This window comes from Carettochelys insculpta, chromosome 9, assembly GCF_033958435.1.
Source record: "Carettochelys insculpta isolate YL-2023 chromosome 9, ASM3395843v1, whole genome shotgun sequence".
NCBI lineage: Eukaryota > Metazoa > Chordata > Testudines > Carettochelyidae > Carettochelys > Carettochelys insculpta.
The window spans coordinates 54,960,331-54,984,229 of record NC_134145.1 but is presented as its reverse complement, the minus strand read 5'-3'; the positions used below and the strand labels follow the sequence as shown (position 1 = coordinate 54,984,229).

The 23,899-nt window shown below is 43.8% G+C and overlaps 1 protein-coding gene across 3 annotated transcripts in view; it reads left to right on the top strand.

Moving 5' to 3' along the window:
* HMCN1 (hemicentin 1) overlaps positions 1–23,419 on the top strand; it is a 312,463-nt gene extending 289,044 nt beyond the window's left edge. For 2 of the 3 annotated variants that reach the window (XM_075002180.1, XM_075002179.1), the window contains exons 98-107: positions 1,692–1,754; positions 2,527–2,646; positions 2,824–2,958; positions 3,435–3,548; positions 3,918–4,043; positions 5,030–5,158; positions 16,108–16,458; positions 18,604–18,723; positions 19,673–19,799; positions 21,906–23,419. In XM_075002180.1, coding sequence (XP_074858281.1) covers positions 1,692–1,754; positions 2,527–2,646; positions 2,824–2,958; positions 3,435–3,548; positions 3,918–4,043; positions 5,030–5,158; positions 16,108–16,458; positions 18,604–18,723; positions 19,673–19,799; positions 21,906–22,272 — 1,652 coding nt within the window. In that variant the 3' untranslated portion in view covers positions 22,273–23,419. The remainder of the gene's footprint in view (positions 1–1,691; positions 1,755–2,526; positions 2,647–2,823; positions 2,959–3,434; positions 3,549–3,917; positions 4,044–5,029; positions 5,159–16,107; positions 16,459–18,603; positions 18,724–19,672; positions 19,800–21,905) is intronic. The other variant, XM_075002181.1, reaches the window with a different exon arrangement.
* Positions 23,420–23,899: the final 480 nt, after the last annotated feature.

Sequence of the window (23,899 nt, the reverse complement as noted above, 5' to 3'; positions counted from 1 at the left end):
TTAAAAACAGAGAGAAAAGCTCTCTTGATTCTTAAAATGGTTGAGAACCTCAAAATCATTTTGAAAATGTTTTTTCTGTAAGTATTGGAACGTACAGGTAACATAACAGATGTGATGCGATACATATAGGCTGTAGTGGTTTTTGTTTGGGATTGCCTGCCTTTTTGCGATCTGAAGTGACAATGACTAGAAACAAGCCTTGACAATTTAAAGAACAGTGACTAATTTGTAGCCCTGGTGGATCCTGATATTCCTGGCCTTCAGCCTGTAGCGCTCCAGTACCGACTGTAGCCCACTACCAGAGGAAACATTTTCTAGCAAGTTGTTATTTTTAATGGCAGTTACTTACAAAGCTTCTCAGAGGTTTGGAATATTAGAATCCTGATGGAGATGGATTAATATAGGCAGCATGCAGGTAGTGGAGTAAAAGATGTATGATAAATGCTGGTCATATTAATACAAAAAACCCACACCATGTATATACATAATACAAGAGTGAAGGAAAGAGAGAAAGCAGGTCCATTACCTTGTGTGTTTTCAAATCATATACATGAGTGCAAAGTGAGTGTAAAGTACTTCTATCCTGAACAGGTAGTATGGTACATCCCCTTTGGACTGCTGCAAATGACTACACAAAGAGCAGGGCACTTGAGGAATGGGGTCTAGAAAGAGAATCTGAAATAATGGTTTACTCTTACGTTATCCACAAGGTTCTTCTGAAAGACTAAAAACCTGTACTTAAAAAGGCATAAGGAAACAAAAACTCATTTTAGCAACTGTGCTGCAAATGCGAAGGGTTAAATTCACTCAGGGTGTGTCTACACTGGGAACTAACTTCAAAGTTAGGCACTACTTCGAAGTAGCCAGCAGAGAGTCTACACACAGCCTTCAAAGTCCATACTCCATTCCTGGACAGGAGTAGTGCCCTACTTTGAAGTTGATCTTCGAAGTAAGGTGTGTGTAGATGCTCAGCTTCGAAGTTATTTTTGTAGTGTAGACACAGCTTCAATGTGTGTGGTCAGCCTACGGCCCTGTGCACCTCGTTAGTTCCACTTTAAGGCGATTACACTGTAGGGCATTTGAGTGTGGTTTTTATTGTAAAATGTCATTGTTGGGAATGGGAATTTTATTTGAACCATCTCACTACCTTTCAGATCAGAGTTGTTTCACTTGCTAAGTAGATATTTTTTCCTAACTGTGAGACCCCAGTTCACCCTGGGACTTGAAGGTCTTTCTGTCTCACACATTACTGTCTGTAACAGAAGATCTGCAGACCAAGTTATGCCCCCAGATGGAACTGCACAATCCTGTGCTTTTCAAATCACGCCTTCCCTGAACAACTCAATATGGGAAACCAGTGAAATGCAGCAGAGTCCCACAGTGCCATTCTTTTAGAATCACTTTTCACAATAGAAATGCACTTAAAAAAGTGCAAAGGGCTGTACAAGAACCCCTCTGCACAACTGCATGGATATCTTTTTTCTTTGCAGTAAATAATACACAAAGTACAGGTTTATGGGAAGGATACCAAATCTCTGGATTACAGAAGTTTCTGTTTAGTTTCTAAGTGTATAGTTTGCTACTGATTAAAATTATTTGATTTAGCCAAAAATTAGACTGCAATATTTTAATCTTCTCAAGGCTATGAGCTGTCATATTTTTTCATCTGGTTGGTTTCTTTTACCACATAGGAGACTATAGCAATCAGTGTCCTGCTGGGTTTGGTCTGAACTCTACTGGGCCCTACTGTTCAGGTAAGGTAATGAAAGCAAAAACAAAATGAAATACAGTGACCACAGGTTACTTTTGTACAGTATTATGGAATGTGGTACATTCAGAGTACAAATCAGTTTGAAAATTGAATTGCTCAGTCCGGTAGCCTAGCTCAAGCAAATCCCTACTAGACTGCAAGATCAGACCCTATCTTTGTAAGTGAAGCTGCCTCTAAAAGATAGAACCATAACTTGAACAAAGATCACTACTATATATACATACTTTCCACCCCTTCACATTCAGTGAAGATGTCAAACACCAAAGAAATGTGAAGAGATCTTTAAGAAGCATTTGATGTGACATGAAGTTTTTTAGGCTGTTTTCTGCTGCACAGATGAATTCAAACCTTGTTAATTATCTTGACTGGCTTCCCTAAACACAGGGAGCTTGATTTTTCTGCTGCAGTCTACTCCAGTGTAGCATTACTGAATTTAATGGACTTCAGTGAACATCAAACAGGAACACTTAGGGGAGAACCAGGCCTTAGGTGACTAGCATGCTGGCTTGATCTGGAAGTAACATAGATATCAGATATTTCAATGTCGGGGTATTCTAGAACAGATTATGCTCCTGATAGAATAATACTGTGAAGATGGCCATTGCCATCTTCTCTGGCCATTACCGGGTGGGTATATAAAGAGGGAGGAAACACATGGTACCTTCTGTGAAACCATGGAGAGCCAGGCAGTCTTGACCTGTTCTACCACTGCAATACATGTGGCTTTTGTGAAGTGACTTACTTTTACTTTTTAGATGAAGATGAATGTGCAGCACGAAATCCTTGTTCTCATGCATGTCATAATGCTATAGGAACCTATTACTGCTCCTGCCCCCGAGGTCTGACTATATCGGCCGATGGAAGAACGTGCCAGGGTAAGCCAGGCTTCAGATGATATGCACAGACTGAACACAAGATATTTTTGTCATTAGGATAAGAACATACATTTTCTGAAAGCATTCATACATTATACCAGAATGGTTTACTATTTCCTAAGGTGAAAAATATTTTCATTTACTGAACGAATGCTTATTGTTTTCACTTTATTGTAGATATTGATGAATGCGCATTAGGTGGACATACATGCCATGCTGCTCAGGAATGTGAAAATATCATTGGTGCCTATCGTTGTGTGGTTAGGTGTGGAATTGGCTTCAGAAGAACATCTGATGGATTGAGCTGTCAAGGTGGGGAGACCTCTGACCTTAGTTCTAATGAACTGACACTACTTTCACTTAGGCCATGTTTGTAAGTAACTTTCCCAAGAAAGTCTTGGCTATCTGGGAATAACTGATTCCTCATATCCACCAATTCAGAAGTGTTCTTAGATCATTCTGGTAAGTGACACTTCATCCGTGAAATTTTGCTGTCTACATCTTCTTAAAGGAAAAGCCCTTTCCCTAGGACAAAGGGTTGAATCCAGAATGTATTGTCCTTTGTTATGGTGTGATGTAAACATACTTTACTGTATCTATCACAGAAGTTTTCACTCCTATGTCACTGCAGTTTTCTCATGTAACATAATCACTTGCCTGAGTATGCATGGAGGGAAATATGTGAAAAGGAGAAGGATAAGAACTTGGATCAAACTAGAGACTGCAATGTGAAATATACCAGGACATAGTACAAAACATAACATTAAAGTCTTTGTATTATTCAACAGATGTTAATGAATGCCAAGAGTCCAATTCCTGTCATCAGCGCTGCTTCAATACCATAGGAAGTTTCCACTGTGGCTGTGACCCGGGATATCAGTTAAAAGGCAGAAAATGTTTGGGTATGAAATGAACTACAGAGTCAGGAAAATAGATTTTAATGCAATGTTTTAACATGAATCAGATGAAATTTCCTATAGAGGATTTATGATAAATGCAAAAACACTGACTCTCCTGCTGTGTTAGATCCCTTTCTGTATCACAGGAAGCAAATTTTAGCATTTTTGAGTGGGCTAACAAAACACAAGTAAACTCAATGAAAATGGATTAATGGGCAGAGGGCAAGGGAAGCTGTTAAATGTGCCTGATACACAAATGTGCACACATTTTCAAAGGTACTTAGCTAATATAATTAAACTGGCATTGCCTTGGTCCTTGAGAAGAGAGCATGAGAAAATCAGTTAGCAATTTAAATTCTCTTTTAAATTAAGATGTAAATGAATGTCGGCAGCATGTATGCAGGCCAGACCAGCAGTGCAAGAACACACGTGGTGGTTATAAGTGCATTGACCTGTGTCCAAATGGAATGACCAAAGTAGAAAACGGAACATGCATTGGTGAGTATGTTGGTTTATTTACCATATAATGATTGGAAAACAGAGCATGGCTAATATTTTCAAAATATTGATACTTAAAGATATTCTCTAGACACCTAAATAAATTGCGTACATTTCAAAAGTTCTGCACACCCAGCAGTACTGTCTTTCTTCACTAATGGGCATGCGCCCACGGTTTGTGACTTCTTGGTAAGTCTTCAGTTTACTTAGAGACCTGTTACAGGCGGTAAGGCTTTGTGTCACTCATAGGTGTTTATTGACCCCAGAGGACAAATGATGGAAGGATGCGTTTGTTGCTCTAGTTTCTTTTTTGGAGGAAAAATTGTGGTAGGGCCCTAGAATTTCCTTTAATGTCCCCTTCTCCTTCATGCTCTTGTTAGTATTTGAGGTTGGGATCTCATGCCCCATTTGGATTCATACGTGAATGTCCTGTAGAGTGTAACTGTTCCTCCTGAAAATATTTTAAGGGTTTTTGTTTTTTTGTTTGTTCGTTTTTGTTTTTTTATTTGTTTTTTTTTGTTTGTTTGTTTTTGGTGAGTATTGTAAGTCCCTATTGCTTATCAGGGTCACCTTTAACCATAAACAGTGCAAGTGGCTTTGTCCAATCTCCAACTGACACCTGGGGCAAACAAATTTCCATCTCAGGTTTTTCTATTTGGTTAGATTAAAAACCTGGTAATAATCATCTGGAAATTTATGTAAAGGTTGAATTAGATAGATGCTGCTCAGCTGTAAGATTGCTTTTGTCTGTTTCCAGTCCCAGTATAATCCAGATCCACCACCATCTGTCACGCAGTTGTTGCAGGTAGACGTCCAGGCTAATTGTTACAGATGAGAAATATAGTATGTCCACCATGATCAGATATTTTGTGATATACAGGGTCAGATCCCTACCTGGTGCAACATGGTTCTCTATATTTAGAAAAAGAAAACTGAAGCTTAAGAAAAATTTGACTACTACTACTAATTAACTCTGTTCTTTTTAGATATTGATGAATGCAGAGATGGTACCCATCACTGCAGGTACAACCAGATTTGTGAGAATACACAAGGGAGCTACCATTGTGTATGTCCAAGAGGTTATCGATCCCAGGGAGTTGGAAGAGCCTGTCTGGGTAAGTTGATTGGAAACCAACCTATGTGAACACCATTCCATGTTTTCAATTGCTGCTTTTGGCTGCTTTTTGTACTGCAATAGACCTAGGGACATTATCCCTTCTGAAGGTGGTCGCTACACATTCTGTTGTTGGGCACTCAGAATCCCCTTTATTAAAGTTCAGTGTCTTTCATTAAACAGCAAACAATTCCTAGTGACAGTTACTCTGTTAAAGGATCTGATGGTACCAGAGTTCAGGGTCCTGGAACAGTGGTGGAGCGGGTATGTCATGTGTTGCAATAGCCAAGCATTTTAGGTTAGCTGTAGGAAATCATGGCAGTTGTAATGCCAAATCCATTTGTTTTAGTTAACCATCTTTATTGTTAAAGAAAATGCATACATGCAGGCTGCGCACATGGGCTCAAATTGGGCAATTTAGGCCTAGATAGACAGTGGCTTTCAGCGGCTCCAGGCTACAGGAATTCCAGCAGGGATTAGGTACCTCAGAGGCATGGTCCATCCTAGGTCTCACTCTGAGCAGGAGAATGTACATTTCACAATCCCTTAAGATGATGGACTGTGCACCCATCTAGGCCTCCTGGTCAGCGTGGAGGGAGGAAGATACTGCCCGACTGCTTTCCTGCCTCTCTCTCTGTCCCGAAAAGGGGAGGGAAGTCCAGGCAGTCACTGGACTACAGTCACTGATTAGGTGTGGGGCACAAATTGTGGTAAAGGCTTCTTGCATAAATGGGCTCATCTTTCCCCCATGTATATGTAACGGCAGGGACACTCGAGCCTCAAATAAAAGAATTCTCATTGTAACATTTTAATATCTTTAACAGAGATATTTTAATACAGTTTATTGGGCATCCTTATAATGACAGATCTAGTGTATGAATCTGTCCAAATCGTATCAGTTCCTCAACTTTTACAGATCTCTGAATAGTATTAGGATTAATTTTATTCATATTGTGGAACATTTAAAAATATCATAGCTGGTCCAACTGTTACCAGTTAGTGTTATCTTACCCCCAGGCTTGCTGTGGCTTTTAGCTCGACTGAGGGATGTCATTGAGTACGGCCACTAACTCTTGCTGGTGGCCCCTTTGACAATTTCTCTTAGATTACTTAATTAACATTAAGGAAAACTAATAAACATGCCCAGATCATTGTAATTGAATGTTGTTTTTTCTGACTAAACAATAAAAATAATGTACAGTTGTCTCTATTCTGTAGTGGACCTGGGCAGAATAGAAACATAAATAAGGTGCTTGACATGTATGGATATATTTTAAAATTGCGAGTTAGTAAACCTGTGAAAAAGGTCTGCACTACCCCAGAAGACTGATCTGCTCAGGATCGATCTTCTGGGGTTCGATTCGCGCATCTAGTATGGATGTGTGCAATCGACCCCTCCGGGGTGGGCGGTGTCACAGTCGACACCTGTACTCCCCACAAGATGCAAGGAGTAAGGGAGGTGGCCGAGAGCAACTCCCCTGTTGACCTTCCCCAGTACAGACAGCCAAAGTAGCCAAGCGCAGATATGTCAGCTTTAGCTACGCCACTGCCATAGCTAGAATTGTGTATATGCGGTTGACTTTCTTAGCTTAGTATAGACAGCCTGTGAAAAGTGATATAATATCACGTGTTACAGCAGACTTCTTCAGCCCTGGCATACTGAGGGGAAAATTAAGCCCTTAATGAGGAGGTTAGTAAGGAGGCAGGGGGGCAGAGGTGATGGCAGGGGCAAGTCCAGGGATGGAGCCCAAAACTGTGTGCCTGAGGGACCGAATCCTCTGCCACATTGCCAATGCCTGAGTGTTCCTGGCTCCAGAAGGGGAAGGAACCAGCCCCCTGGAGGGAGCCACTGCTTTGCCCCTAAGCCCCTGCAGGCTGAATTTGAGAAAACCTGCCCTAATGGGAGTTTCAGTTATTATCCTCTAGCAAATGTTCTCCACAGTAAGCTATGACAGAAAGCTTGAGGATTAGGTGCTCAGGAACTGCTCTTTCCCAACACAGAAAAGCCTAGATTTGTTTTAATGCCAAAAGAAAATTTAGCTTTCCAAATTTAAAAGCTGATGTATTTTAGGGTCTATATGTTTTTCTTTTTTTTTCCTGTCACATTACATAATCAAAGGGATACTGTCTCAGGGATGCTTTGCTATGGCATATGCCCAGTGCTCACCTGCACGCTAAGCATGGCTTTGGTGTAATGCAGAACTGTGGTTTGGTGCTTCAATTTGTGACTTTGTCATATATGCTGCTCCTATAAAAATGGCTGCCTGCAATTCTTACCTGGTTTTTAGTTTTTATCATCTGTTTCATTGGTAATTCATTAGATGATAAAATTGTTTTGCACATAAAAATTCTTGAAACCTAAGTTGAAAAAACACTATGGGCTTGTCTACACTACCACCTTCCTCAAGGAGGAAGGGGACCTCGAAGTTGCCCCAGCACTTCGAAGTACCAGCGGGTGAGCCGCGGTTAGATGCATGTCGGTACTTTGAAGTTTAAAACTTCACAGTTGCCGCGAGGGGGAATTTGCTTAATGAAGTGCTGCCTGTGCACGGCAGCACTTCATTAGTAAACTCCCAACACCCTAATTACCATCCTTCCTTCGAAGGAAGGTGGTAGTGTAGACACAGCCTATATGTAAGGTAACTCAGTACACAGAGTTTCAAGATTACTTTACCCATATGTTTGTTTATTATATTTTGCCCTTAAGTCACACATCAGAGGGTGCTGTTGTGGTTTAGATGGGGGATGAGCAAATTTATGCTGGGCACCGCTTTTTCTCCTTCCAAGTAGCAGGCCCCCCCCACAACCTGTCTAATGTAATGCAAACCACCAGAAATTTTGGTTATGGTCCTATATTAAAAAAACAAAAAAACCCCAACTCTTTTGTCATGTGAGAAAACGAGTCTGTATAATGTAAAACTACGAATTGTTGTATAAACGTGAATATACAGGCACAAAACCAGTAACACACGTCAGCATTTTTAATGAGATGGATGAGCCTGCTTGTGCTCTGCTCCCGTTAGAAGACTTCACGCACTCCCGAGGGGGGCGTTGCTGCCCGCTCTGTGCACCCCCTCTGGTGCAAATAAATGAAGTTCTAGTGAATTCAATGGAGTTGTGTAGATTGATGCAGCTGAGATGCTGATCTCGGTTTTAAACAAATCCTTGGTTGGGTTGCTTATAACACCTTAAAATAATGAAACTGAAAGAATGTTTTAAATCAATTATCTACTCTGACATTTATGTTCTCTGTTTCTCTGCTTTTCATTCTGGCTAGTGCTACACTCACCCCTAGTGCTGGCAGCTTGATGCAAATGAGCAAAAAAGTATTGAAAATATATATGCCGTCATGTGCCAGCAATGCCCCACTGCAATTTACATTGGCCAGACTGGACAGTCTCTACGTAAAGAATAAATGGATATAAATCAGACATCAGGAACGGTAACATACAAACACCTGTCGAAGAACACTTGAATCTCCCTGGACACTCAGCAACAGATTTAAAAGTAGCAATCCTACAACAAAAAAATTTCAAAAATAAAATGCAAAGAGAAAATTCAGAGCTGCAATTCATTTGCAAATTTGACTCCATCAACCAAGGATTGAACAGAGACTGGGAGTGGTTGGCCCATTACAAAAGCAGTTTCTCTGCTCTTGATGTTCACACCTCCACATTAGCAACTGACAATGGGCCACAACTCCCCGACTGAACTGACCTGATGTCTCCTCTCTGATGTTCACAACTCCACATTAACTGCCAATGGGCCACATTCACCCTGACTGAATAGACCTTGTCAGCTCTGCCCCTCCCCTTGACTGAGACTCCCTCTTTAAATCCTCCTCTGAACCCCCTCCCCCCACTCACTCATGCGTCTGACGAAGAGAGTCTTTGCCCACAAAAGCTTATGCTCCAAAATATGTTAGTCTATAAGGTGTGACAGGACTTCTTGTTTTTGAAGACACAGACTAAGCCGGCTACCTCGCTGATATTTCAGGGGTAGAATCTTCACAGCTCTTTCCTCCTTTATTTACTCCTAAGGCTCCATGTAAAACTGCTCTCTCCTTCCTGTAAGGAGAGCTGGAGGCAGTTTCCCTCATAGCTTATCAATGCTGTTTGTTGAGCATTTAGAAAGAGAGAAATCTGAAATTACCAAGAGTTGGGGATTTATAGTGGGGCAAAATTAACAGTCGACAAAGTTTGGGGTTTTAAATTTGACTTTCCGATAACTTCAGTCTCCTAGATCAGTGACGCTCAGAGCTCTGTGGTTTAGTGATCTGCATTTCCTAAAAGAGCCAGTGGTATGAATTCACCATTAAATGTTTAACTGTATGATGGGTAATATTTAGTTCTTCTTCAAGTGATTGCTCATGTCCATTTCAAGTTGGTTGTGCACAAGGTCGGTGCGGCACCCGCTGGAGTGGCGCTGATAATGGCGACTAATATATGCACTGTGCCCGACACCCCCTGCCCCTGCTCAGTTCCTTCTCGTTGCGCTGCTGGTCATTGGAGTTCTTGCTTCCTCTGCTCAATTCTTTAGCTAGCAGCCTATTATAGTGTAAATAGTTCTTGAAGAAGTGTAAATAGTTCCGTTTTTGATAGTTAGTCTTAGTGTTTTAACTAATAGCTGAGGTGGGGGTTTCCATACCCCTCGGCGCCTCAGCACTGGGGGAGTGCCTGGCTCCCCAGGCTTTAAGACTTGTTCAAAATGCTGCAAACGTAAGCCCAAAAGTGACCCCCATTCTGCCTGTTTTATTTGTTTGGGGGAAGGACATTTGCACGATCGCTGTCCAATTACTAAGGCCATTAAGCCCAGAACTTTGAAAGATAGGGCCCAACACCATAATGTCCTCTTAATGGAGGTGGCTCTTAAGCCTCAAGAGTATCCAGCAGGAGCAGAGAGTGGAGCCTCCTCAGTGCAAAGTGCACCAGCACTGTCAACCACGGTGCTGCCTAAGGACTCCTGGCACCAAAAGCAGGTGCAGGCACCGTTGCCTTCTCGGTGCCATAGGAGTTGATCTCTGGTGCAGATGAAGAGGAGGAGGTGTGAGAATCATTGCTCGCTGAAGTCAAAGAAGGGTGGCCTCAAGTCCAAGGTTCCGGCACACTCAGCCGAAGGGCAGGAGGCACATCCATTGAAGTCGGTGTGGAGTGGGACCCCACAGGTGCTGAACTTGCCTTCAGTGCTGAAGGTGTTTTGAGCAGCACAAGGACTTCTGCAGATGGTGGCGCTGGGTCCTTCTCTGCCTACGGAGGAAAGGCGCTGTAGCACTGAAATGGAGCAATCAGTGCTCATGGACATGTCCCTGGGGCCAACCCCTGTGCTTACCTCAATGCCGACACCGACACCATATTCAGTGCCAAGTGCTCCAGTGCCAACCCAACAGACTGTGGACCAGTTTCAGGAGCCCTATACTCCTACACTGTCCTCAGCATGCATGACATCGGCACAGACTCCGATGGCCCCACCATGGTCATCTGCTTCTGAATCAGCATCTGAGTCAGACTCCTTTTACTTGAGCTCTGGACAAAGCAGGAGCTCGAGAAGGTTGCACCATAGCTCCTCACAGGCACTGTAGCTGTCACTCAGATGATACGGGTTGGCTACTGGCTTTGCTGACGACTCAGCAATGGCCCTTCTGGACCCCATGGGCATTTCACAAGGCCCAGGCCCAGGCTATTGGAGTGCCTTTAATGGTGCCAGGGGCTCCACCGATCCCATGTTCAGCACCGTCGGCATCACTGGGTGCCCCACCACCAGAACAAAGACAGGAAATAGCGGTCATCATGGAGCCACCTGCATCTACTTTTTCGGTGTGGACCTTAGCACCGTCCTTGGCACCGTCGCAGTGGGACTGGACCCCTTGGGTGACAGCGCCATCCGTAATTGTACTTCTGGTGTTGATGGGACAGGCACCAGCCCAGGCACTGACACCAACTCAAGTGCAGGGAACGGTAACAGCACCGTCTGTGCCACCTGTGGTGGGGTTTTCTGTCCAGCTGGTGCTTATGCCAGCTCCGCCCTTTGTGTCCCCCTGGTTTGCTCATAATTTCCATGGGGAGCCAAATGCCTGAACAGGTCACTACTGCCCTTCCTCTCCAAATTGAGGTGCAAGGGCTGTCATCTTCTTCCTCCTGGGATGAGGCCATGGCAGGCTCATTGGCCTTGCCTGTATAGGAGGATGGCAGGGCTTTTCAAGAGCTCCTTAGGAGAGTGGCCCAAAACTTGGTGCAAGCGGAGGAGGTCTGGGATGAAATGGACCCTGTCGTGGACATTTTGTCCTCTGCAGGTCCCACCAGGGTGGCTTTGCTCATAATCAAAACAATTGCCACAATGGCTAAAACAGTTTTGGTAGACCCCTGCTTCTGCCTTTCCTACAGCCCACAGGAATGAGAGACAGTACTTTGTCCCATCCCAGAGCAATGAACATTTGTTTGTGCACCCCACACTTGACTCCCTGGTAGTAGACGCTGCTAACCATAGAGAGCGCCAAGGATTCCAGGCTCCCTCCCTGAAAAATAGAGAAGCTACATGCTTGGACCTCTATGGGAGGAAGGTCTATTCAATGGGAGGGTTGCAATTAAGAATTGCTAACCAGCAGGCTGTAGTTAGCTGGTATGCTTATAATATAGTCAGCGCCCTGGCTCGGTTCTCTGAGATGGTGCCACCCGAAGCCAAGCAGGACTTCACAGCCATGGTGGAGGAGAACAAACTGATTTCAAGGGCGGCTCTGCAGGCAGCATTGGATGCTGCAGACGCAGCCACAAGGGTTACGGCCTCTGGAGTGGCAATGTGCAGGGGGGGTTTGGCTGCAGGTTTCTGACCTGCCTCATGAGGTCCAACAGATGATCCAGGACCTCCCCTTTGATGGTCCAAACCTATTTTCAGATAAGACAGATAAAAGACTGCATACTCTGAAAGACTCTAGGGCCAGCCTCCGCTCCTTGGGCCTGTATACACCTGCCAACCAACGCAGGCATTTTAATCCCCATCCTCGGCAAAGACAGTTTCCGCAGCCACAAAGGGATGGCAGCAGAAGGTGGAACAGGGCTTGCAGGCACTGTTCAGGCCAACAACCTCCAGCCCACCAAAAGGGCCCACAGGAGCCCAAGCCTCAGTTTTGATGGCACAGTCAGGAGCATCGAGTCGATCTCACCTGCTCCAGCATCCCCACTTCTTTCATTTCAGCTATTCCCCTTTTACCATAAGTGGTGTGGCCTCACCACAGACCGATGGGTCTAGTGTACAGTAGAGAGGGGATACGCTAGCCAGTTATCTTGATACCCTGCCCTTCCCAACCCCCTTCCCCGTCCCTCTTCAGGGACCCCCTCACAAGATCCTGTTACGGCAGGAATTGCAATCCCTCCTGGGTTCTAGGGCCATAGAAGAAGTTCCTCCCAGGTTCAGAGAATAGGGATTTTGTTCCCCATATTTCCTAAATCCAAAACCAAAGGGGGGCTTGAGACCCATCCTGGACCTAAGATGTCTCAACGAGTTCATGAAAAAGATAAAATTTCATATGATGTGCTTGGGTCTCTTACGCTTGATGCTGGAGCGGGGGGATTGGTTCATGGCTCTTGACTTACAGGATACATATTTCCATATTTCTGTCTACCCTCCTCACAGGAGGTTTCTCAAGTTTATGGCAGATGGAAACCATTATCAGTTCACAGTCCTGCCTTTTGGTTTGTCCATGGCCCCAAGGGTCTTCACTGAATGCATGGTGGTAGTAGCAGTGCACCTATGCAGGCAATGGGTGCAGCTGTTCCTGTACCTGGATGACTGGGTCATCAAGGGTTGTTTCAGTACAGCTGATCCATCAAACCTTTGTAAGCTTCAGTCTCTTAATCAACGAGGCAAAGTCAGTGTTGTTCCCATCTCAGTGAAGAGAGCTCGTAGGGGCACGACTGGATGCAAGGTGTGCCAGGGCATTCCTGTCGGATGACAGGTTCGGGTCCATGGGGGCTATTGTCTGAGACATCCTGTCAGTTCCCACCACAATGGCCAGGTGCTGCCTGCATTTGCTGGGTCACATGGCAGCATGCACCTTCATGGTACAGCACACCAGGTTAAGGATGCACCCTCCAAAGTTATGGCTGTCATCGGTGTATCACCCTGTAAGAGACAGTTTAGACTTGGTTGTTACATTGCTGACATGGGCTTTGTTGACCCTGCACTGGTGGTTGGATGAGGGGGTCATCCTCACAGGAGTCCCCTTTGCCCCGCAGCAGCCCTCACTTACCCTAGTAACAGACGCTTCAGACTCAGGGGCGGGGAGTGCACCTGGGTCAGCTATGAACCCAGACTCTTTGGAGAGTGTCGGACCTTTGGCTCCACATAAATGTGAGGGAGCTCAGGGCCATCAGACTAGCATGTGTGACTTTCAGGGCCAATCTGACAGGACATTGTGTGTCAGTCAGTACAGACAACACAACAGCAATGTACTATATCAACAAAATGCGGGGGGGCACACACTCCTCTCCCCTGTGTCACAAAGCCAGGATGCTCTGGGACTTCTGCATACAGCCTAACATCATGCTGCAGGCCCTTTACCTGCCAGGGCACAATTCACTGGCGGACCAACTCAGCAGGTCCTTTATGGATCACGGGTGGTCTCTCCACCTGGAGGGTGTTCATTCTATTTTCTGGAAGTGGAGGTAGCCCCAGCTGGACCTGTTCATCTCCCACATCAATGTGGAATGTGGGACATTTTGTAACTACCACAATCAGAGCTCGGGGTCCTGGGCAGACACCTTCAGTGTCCCCTGCTTGGGCAGGCTGATGTATGCATTCCCTCCGATTCCACTAGTTCACAGGGTCCTGTTCAAGATTTGCTCAGAAGGGGCATCGATCATCTTGGTGGCACTGGCATGGACCTGTTAGCACTGGTACTCGACCCTCCTGTACCTGTCGAGTCGCAAGCCAATGATGTTGCCGATTTGGCCGGACCTGCTGACGCAGCAAGAGGGGAAACTGCAACATCCCAATCTCCAGTCACTGCACCTCACAGCATGGGTGCTCCATGGCTGAGGGACCGGGAGCTGGCCTGTTTGGATCCCATAAAGGAAGTATTGTTAAATAGTGGAAAACCCTCCACTATTTGGCTAAGTGGAAAAGGCTTTTGATGTGGGTGTCTCACAGAGGACTATTTCTTGCAAGCTCCCATCCTGTTGATTTTAGATTACCTATGGGGTATGGTACAGGAGGGCTTGTCCCTCTCCTTGGTTAGGGTGCACTTAGCTGCTAGCTCAGTCTTTCACCTGGGTCATGGAACATATTCTGTGTTCTCAGACCCCATAGTCAAAAAGTTTTCTGAAAGGTTTAGAAGGAATCAAGCCCCAGGGTCAGGCACCACCGCCCCTGTGGGAGCTCAATTTGGTGTTAGCTAAGCTTATGGGGGCCCCCTTTGAACCCCTGGCTCCCTGCTGTTTCTGAGTTACAAAACAGTGTTTTTGGTGGCAATCACCTCAGCCAGGAGGCTATCTGAGTTGAGGGCACTTTCAGTGGACCCCTTTTACACAGTGTTTCACAAGGACAAAGTTAGGCTGAGACCTCACCCCATGTTTTTCCTAAGGTGATCTCCACGTTTCATGTAAACCAGGACATTTCCCTACTGGTATTTTACCCAATGCCCCATGCCTCCCCAAGTGAGCAATGTTTACATACCTTGAGTGTTAGAAGGGCGCTGGCCTTCTATATGGATAGGACTAGACCCTTTAGAAGAAGACAGCAACTCTTTGTGGCAGTTGCTGATAGGATGAAGGGCCTTCCTGTCTCCTCCCAGTGGATTTCCTTCTGGATAGTGACATGCATCAAGGAGTGTTACAAGCTCGTGGGGGTTCCTGCCCTTCCAGTTAGGGCACATGTCATGAGACCGCAGGCATTGTCTGTGGCATATTTGGCACAGGTGCCTATCCAAGACAGCTGTAGGGCAGCCACCTGGTCCTCAATTCATATGTTTACAACACATTGCACTTCGACGCAGTATGCACGGGAAGATGCTGCAGTGATCAGGGCTGTCCTGCAGTCTGTTCCAGTCTCCGACCCCACCTCCTAGGCATTAGCTTGTATTCACCCGACTTGGAATGGACGTGAGCAATCACATGAAGAAGAAAAGACTGTTACCTGTTCTGCAACTTGTGTTCTTCGAGATGTGTTGCTCATGTCCATTCCAAAACCCTCCCACCTTCCCCACTGTCGGAGTAGCTGGCAAGAAGGATCTGAGCTGGGGCAGGAGGTCAGGTGGGGCATACATTGGTCACCATATCGACGCCACTCCAAGGGGCACTGCCCTGATCCTACCACTACTGGCTAGGGCAAAGAGCTTCCAGTCACTGGGCGTGCACCTGCGCACACCCAACTTGGAATGGACATGAGCAACACATCTTGAAGAACACCAGTTACAGAACAGGTAACTGTCTTTTCTTTGCATATAATTCTTACAGCAACTATGTTAGTATCATAGTGCAAATTGATAACTTAATAGATTAATAACATAGTAAAAGCATCATGGTTGGTTCATAATAATATCATATAGTGTTTTAGTATCTTATGCTGCAAAGAGTCACAGTCTCTGTGTGTGTTTCACTGCTATTTTGGAATCACTCAGCCTTTTGCAAGGATGGAGTGAAAGGAATAAACGCAGCCCCTCCCATTCCATTGGCATCTCTTGCCTCAGGTGTATTGTATGCTAATCCTATAGGAGATTTAATCCACACAAGTCAAAAACTTGGTACTACAGTTTTATGGGAAGAGTAAGATAGGTTACTGTACATGGTAAAAAAAGTGTACCCAGTTTTTCTTTGGCATTGGACTATGCATATTATACTGACTTCAGGATCTCATTTATGAACTCCGTTCACTCCACAAACTGATGTATTTTTTTCTATATGTGTGTTCTTTTTCTCCTTCTCACATGGTTTGTTGCTCTGGATCATGTCACATGAGCAGACATTAATGAATGTGAACAAGTGCCAAAGCCATGTGCATTTCAGTGTGCCAACACCCCCGGCAGCTTCAAGTGTATCTGTCCACCTGGACAACATTTATTAGGTGATGGGAAATCTTGCGCTGGATTGGAAAGGTTGCCAAATTATGGCACCTATTACAATAACTATAACTATGCTCAGTTCTCCCCTGTGAGAGACAACTATCAACCTCAACAGTATTACAGGCACTCCTCAGATCTCTACAGCTCCTACTCAGAGTATAGAAACAGCAGAATACCTCTCTCCAGGACTAAAAGGACTATTAGAGAAACGTGCCCTGGAGGCTATGAGGCACACAATGGCAAATGTATAGGTAAATGTCGGCCGTATCTATCCAATTCTTTTGTTGCAGCTTCACAGTGACCTTACTCTTAGCTTGCTTCCATGCATGGTGGGGTGGGGTGGCATACATTTTTATTGCAATGATGTATATTTAATTAGTTATGCATTTTATTCCGAACAAGGGATAGTAAAAGTTTTGTAGAACCCCTCCTCACCAAACACCCATCATATTTTGCTTATACCACTTGGTGTATATTCTCAGATGGGCAATGTCCAGATAATGGATAATGCCCTTCTGTGAGTTTTAGCCTTCTTCTGACTATTTTTCCCCTTTGAAAACCAAGAGTCACTACACATTCCAGTCCTGGAAACCTTACTCACACCAAACTCCCTTTGACTTCACTGAGAATTTGTTCTGAGTAGATTCTCAATCATGATTTCTTGACTAAACACTGTGGAAACAATAGCTTCACTGGTACAGGTGGAGGCTTGTCATATCTGTTAGAGCAGCATAAACTGACCCTTCAGAGTGGTTTGAAATGGATTCTGTGGTTTGTGAACCATGTCGGAATGCCGCCACTCTTAGCAATATGCTGGGCATATCCAGGCAAACAAGATGTTCTGCAAAAGATCAGAAAGTTAGAGTTGCCCTTTATCTGTATGAGGGAGTAAGGAGACATGGGTTTTCTTTGCAACTGATCGATTCTGTGGTTGTACTTATGTCACTAATGTCCCAATTTTCAGATGTGCTGAGCAACCAGATTCCACTGCAGTCAATGGGAACTGCAGGTGTTTCAGACCTCAGCAAACCAAGCCCTTTGCTAATGTACAGCTCAGTTTCCCCATTCTTGAAGTCTGAGAAGCACTGCTAGGTGTTTTCAGCATAATTCTTCTCCCATAAACATCAAAGGGAGGAGGGGCAGGTCCCTTAGCACATGTTGTTGACTGACTTATTTTAAGGGAATAGGATCAACTTCTTTGTGTTTGACAGTTAATAGTTTCAGACCTTTTGCCTAAGACACACTTTATTGGAAGTAGACAAGCAGTACCTTGGGCCTCCCTGGGACATGTTTTGTTTCTGTACCAGACAAACAAATAATAAATAATGGCAAAACTGCATTGGGGAAGAAAGGAAGTGGGGTGACTTTTAGCAGACTTTCAGGAAAAGTGATTTAACCTTTAACAAATGCACTGCTTTAAAGCCAGAGACTTTTGCCCTTACTCTTCAGGAGTTCCTATTGACTTCTGGGGGGCGGGCATTCAATGATGTTGCTGGATCTTACTGTAACTTTTCTGAATGCATTTAATTACGATGTATTATGGTGCTTTAGGTAATCTGCATGTACCAGCACAGATGCTAATGAGGCATATAACAGGCACGACATACCCACAAGATAGCTACATGTTGAACCTCTCTAATCCAGCACTCTCTCACCTGGCAACATCTGTAATCCAGCATGATTTTAGTGGTTAGATGACCACTTAGTATGGCTGTGGCCAAATTTCCGATGGTCCCATAAAGTTTATTTACAGCCACCAGTCTCATCTCTCAGTGTTCTGCGCTGTTCTTTATCTATAATTTGCCCCTAAATGTCTACTAATATCCCACTAAGCCAGGGGAGTGTTGGTAATGCTGCTAGAAAATATTGACTTCTGTGGTCTGGCAAATTCTCTCATTTGGCACCAGTCAGATCCTGAGGGTGCCAGACTAGAAAGGTTCCACCTGTACTAATCCTCATGTGCTATACTCCATCAAAGATTTAATAAGTAAAGCTAATAAACATAGGTTGCCATCATGCGGCCCATAACCAAACTCATATTGACTTCTGACAAGTTTTCAATGTTATAGTTAACCATTTACTGTGGGCACAGCTCTTTCAGTAAAAATTTTAGAATATCTATTCTCAGTCTAAAGATTTAAATCAATCTTTTTGGCCCTAATGCAGCTCCCAGTGAAATCTGTGGGGGGTGGAATAGAATGGAAAGGATTTCTCAGTTCCCAGAATAGAATGAGATCTCCACAGCTCACGATGTGTACTCAAAAGTTTTTGTATTCGGAGCCTGTCTGGGGAAATTTCTGACCCTGCAGATCAGAGCAGTCGGATCTGGTTAGCAAAAAGATGGATGCCAGTATGCCTGAGTACTTGAATATTTATCCTTTCATGGTTTTTTGCAGATATTGATGAATGTGACAACAGAGATGCCTGTCAGCATGAGTGTAGAAACACCTTAGGAAGTTATAAATGCACCTGTCCAACTGGTTATCGCCTTATGGCCAATGGTAAAACATGCCAAGGTAAGTAAATGTCCCTTTTAAGTCCCTTAAGGTTTGCATGAGTAGTAGAAATGTGAAGTGTGGTGTCTATTTGATAAGAACCCATGAACCTACATAGCTTGAGGATTTTGCATTTCATATGAAGTTCACAAAATCAGTCCAGTTTCTTAAAAATGTTGTGAGTTTCCCATTTGAAAAACAAACAAAACTCCAGCCATTTTAAAAACAATTGTACTAACCCAAAGCAAAATAAAAAGTTTCAAAGTTTCTGAAGTTTCAGAATGCCTGTGGAATTTCACCACAGGTAATTTGCAGGTCTTTGGTTAATACTCTGCATGGGCATAGCACAGATTGGCTACATCGGATTGATGGAATGAGACAATTTTAAATGAAGTGGTGATGCTCAGAAAACTGTCTATTACTGCACCTTCTTACTCTGTGGGTTAGCCCCTGAGGTCCTTCCAATACGTCCCTAACCCTGACCACAAAGTTTCACTGTTAGAGAAAGCCATACAGGCTTCAAAACCAAACTAATCCCTGGCATGTTCTCAGCATCAGCCAGAAATGGTCCCCTTGTAGTTCATGGTGCATCAACCCCCATGTACCAGCTAATCACCATTAATAAGGTTTTGTTTCCAGGACAATGACAATGTAGGTGCAATTCAGATTGCAAGCTCCTTGGGCCAGGGATTTGCTCTTCACTTATGTTTCCCAAGCAGCTAGCACAGCAAGGCTAGCTAGGCACCCATGCAATACAAACAGTATGTGTATAATACTGAGGTTACTAGTGCCACTAAAACAAATACTCAGGCAGAGTTCTAAGAGAAAGACATGAACTTCAGACTCACATGTTTGGTGCATAATGGAGTCTGGCAAAATTTTAAGGCTGTGAAGTGCTTAGTTTTGCCTATACCTGTGAAATTCACCTCAATACAAGGAAATGATTATCTGCATCTTTTTTTACAATCAGATGTCGATGAGTGCCTGGAACAGAACATTCACTGTGGACCAAATCGCATGTGCTTTAACATGAGAGGAAGCTACCAGTGTATAGATACACCTTGTCCACCAAACTATCAGCGAGATCCTCTTTCTGGGTATGCTTTATTTAGGGGTTTTATTTCACTTTCTTTTCTGTTGTAAAGAATAAAGAGGAAAAATAATGCCCTATTTTCTTTTCATGTTGCATAAAACTCTTTCAGGATTCTTTTATCAGGGAAAAAGGGCAGAAGCCTAATTATAGTTTCATCTTTGGAGGTCACACACAAGTGCTTTCAACACCCAACCTCCTTATACCATTTATCATATTGCTCTTCTTCTGCCCTGATCCTGCAGCGTGATCTGCCGGCACAGACCCTTTCTGGAATCCCACCAACTTCAGTGAGCTTCTGCATGGGCACAGAGATCCACACTAGTAGATTACGTTTATGGGCTTTGGCCTGTTCACTGTACTGTGCTCATTTTACAAAGATTAGTCACTGGTGACAGTGATAGATATGCACTATTGGTCCACGTTGTTGATAAAGAAGAGGACCAGAATTGTCCTGGATCAACCAAAAGTTCTGACATTAGCTGCCATCATGGATCCAGTATTATAATGATGGATTCAGTAGCAGCAATGTCAGACCATGTACAAATAGAATCTGACACACAAACACTGTAACCCTGCCAGGATAGATTTTGTTCAGATTCTTCCTTATGATTCAGCTTTTTTATGCAAGCAGTGATGGGGCCTTTTTGCTCACTAATAGTTTCTGCTTCTATTTGATTTTTAGACAGGGCCTAGATGCTGTCATTTACATTTTTAGAGCTGTTCAAAATAGTCACTAGTCCATGAGAACAAACATCATGCTGAATTCATTTTGTGTTCACTTCGATTCTCCATTTAATCCTTCCCCAACTCTGAAGAAAGCCACTTAGTTTTGTTTTCCATTACCTGTCCGAATGCTTTACCTCTGCAACCCCTCTTCTTGGACTGGCTGAAATGGGATATAATTTGAAACATAGGGGGTGCGTCTACACTAGCCGGCTACTTTGAAGTAGCTGGCACATCATCAAAATAGTAAGCGTTGCGTCTACACACACTGTTGCGCTATTTTGATGTTGAAATTGACGTTAGGCAGCAAGAAGTCGAAATTGCTATTCCTATCCGAAGATGGGACTAGCACCCTTCTTCAACATCGAAGTAGGGCACGTGTAGACGATCCGCCTCCCGCTACTTCAAAATAGCGGGGTCCTCCATGGCAGCCATCAGGTGAGGGGCTGAGAGACATTCTGTCCAGCCCATGCGGGGCTCTATGGTCACCCTGTGCAGCAGCCGTTAGCCCAGGGCTTCTGGCTGCTGCTGCTGCTGCAGCTGGGGGTCCATGCTGCGTGCACGGTGTCTGCAACTGGTTGTCAGCTCTGTGGATCTCGTGCTGTGCAGGCTGAGTATGTGTGGGAGGGGCCCTTTAAGGGAGCGGCTTGGGGCTTTGCTGGCCCCTTATTTCAACAGGGAGCGCTTGTGTGTGTGGACGCTCCACATTTCCTTCTGGGGCGGCTCCTTTCAACGTTCTCCGTCGCTACTTCGACGTTGAATATTGATGGCACCAGCCCTGGAGGATGTGTAGACGATACGCGTCGAAGTAGCCTATTTCGATGTAGCGTGCTAGTGTAGACGTAGCTCTGATGTTTCCTTCTCTATCAACTCTGTTTAGCTGGGAGAGAGGTCCCACATTTCCTCTGGCTCTGATAATTGATATATTACAACAAGTGCAGCTCACACTAGTTCTGCCTCTGCCCCAGTCAAAATCTTTAACTTTGGAGGCAAAATTCTAGAAGTGATCACACCAAATAGAGAATGGACCCATAAATATAAGATGGCCCAAACAAGGCTCTTTTTCCCCCCCTTTGCATTGTTTACTAGCTTGATCACTAAAATGACTGTAGCAACTGAAACAAGCAGTAATCTAGCATTTTTTTTAAACTACCAACATTTTTGTAGCACTTCGCTATGGCTTCCAGTGCATTCTAACATCTGTGGCACTCGGTTGTGGTTTCCGAAGAGCAAGATCAGGTAGTCTATGCTGAAGTAACTGTGTACCACACGTGCACCAGAATTTGGCCTTTGCTGCATAATACCCTAATAGTGTACTAAATTATACTGATCTGCATAATAACAGCTGCCTAGTTACTTTAAAGTACTTTATTGTTTTTATTCCTAGCTTCTGTCTCAAGAACTGCCCACTTAATGACTTGGAGTGTGCCATTAGCCCGTATGCCTTGGAGTACCAATTTGTTTCCCTGCCATTTGGAATAGCTGCCAATCAGGATTTAATTCGACTGGTTGTCTACACTCAAGATGGAGTGATGCATCCTAGAACAAATTTCCTAATGGTGGATGAGGACCCCATGATCCCATTTGCCCTCAGAGACGAAAATTTAAAAGGCATCGTATTCACTACCAGGCCCTTGCAAATGCCAGAGACATACCGGATGAGAGTCAGAGCTTTGTCCTACAGCCCTGATGGAAGCATTGAGTATCAGACAACTTTTATTGTTTATATAGGTGTGTCTGCTTATCCGTATTAAAAAGGACACTTCAAACAGTAGCCAACGTATTGTAACCATATCTGTAAATGCCAGTGGCTATTGCCACTTTCAGGTAACAGTACTACCTTCTCCCAAAAACAGTTGCAGGCCTTGCAACATGATAGTGGTGCTCTGCTGTTCTTCGTTTGCTTTCCCTGAAGAAGCCGATGTTTCCAGTATTCTGATAAAAAATAAATCCATTCTAAGGAGCCTTTACCATTTGCTTTATTTATTACACTGGAGCAGTGACTTTCCACAAATAGAAAGAAATAGAAAATTCACTAGAACAAATCAAAAGTGCAAGGTGGAATTTTAGTGGTCAAAGTAGTAAGCAAAAATGAGTCTAAGAAAGTTCTAAAGGAGAACTTGAACATTTCCACGCTTTGAGGGCTTGCTAAATGTTTTACAAATTTTAGCTGCTGAAATGTTTTTGATAGCAAATATTTCATAGAAATAGGTTTGTATGTACATTGTTTCATTTGGTTAAAAAGGCAAAATACCAGTCTACACTCAGAAATGTAAAATATATGCCATAATGGTGCTTATTTTCACTTAGCTACCAAAGGAAATTTTTGAAAAAGAAACTGTGACCTTCATGTGAATTCAGTCATGCCATTATTGTTCTGAAGAAAAATTCCTTGGCTCTTTCCACTTCAGACTGCAGATATTTTAAATCCTTTTTAAAAATCCTACTCTGCCATTTTGCATAACCCACTAATTTAGCTCCAACTCTTCCACATTCCACTACTCCTGGTTGGTTGGTCTGTTTTTGAAAATGAAACATTTTTTCCAAAAATCTAGCAAAATATTAAGTGTCAATACACTGTATAAAAGGTGGTAACAAACTCTGAAGGTAATTTTCTTAAGATGTATTCTATTTTTATGAAATGTATATATGTGTTTTTTCCCTATTTTCTATGCAATATCTTGAATATTTTACAATAACGTGTTTACCAAAGGACAATGTTACATCAGAAATAATCAAATAAAAGTTCACATTTTCTTAACCTGTGAAATTATTACAGTTTTTCATTGACGTAATTACCTGCCATGAATTAGTCACACATCTCTAGTTCTAACCAAGCATCTGACAGAAAAACTGGCAGTCTTTTCAAGTTGTACAATGTGAAAACATAATCGCCTTGAAATACCATGTCCTCCATTCCTCAATGAAGCCTAAATCCAGGAAATCTCAGGGCCTATTTAGTAGTTCATCTGGGGTTGCTTGAACAGGGGACTGGGTTTTTGCTACTGTTGCTCAGATAGATTATGGTGTTACTAATGTGGATTTTATTGTAAATTTGCCTAACGGTTGCTAATAAACAGTATTTTTCTATGGTTCACATACATGAAAAATCAGTGAAAGGTGCTCGTTGGCTAACATTAGTGTCTCAAATATCCATAGAGAACAGAGCCAGTATGGCCTGCAGCCAAGCTTACCCAAAATGCCCCACCCCTGCGCCTCAGCCCCATCTACAAGGACCATCAGAGTTTAGTGGTTGGATTCATGTTGCAGCACTCCTTAAAGGTTGGTCTCCACCCCCAGTCCTGGGCCCCCATTGTGCCAGGCAGTGTACAGGCACATAGGTGAAAAATGTTGCCTTCCCAAAACACACGTCTTAAGACA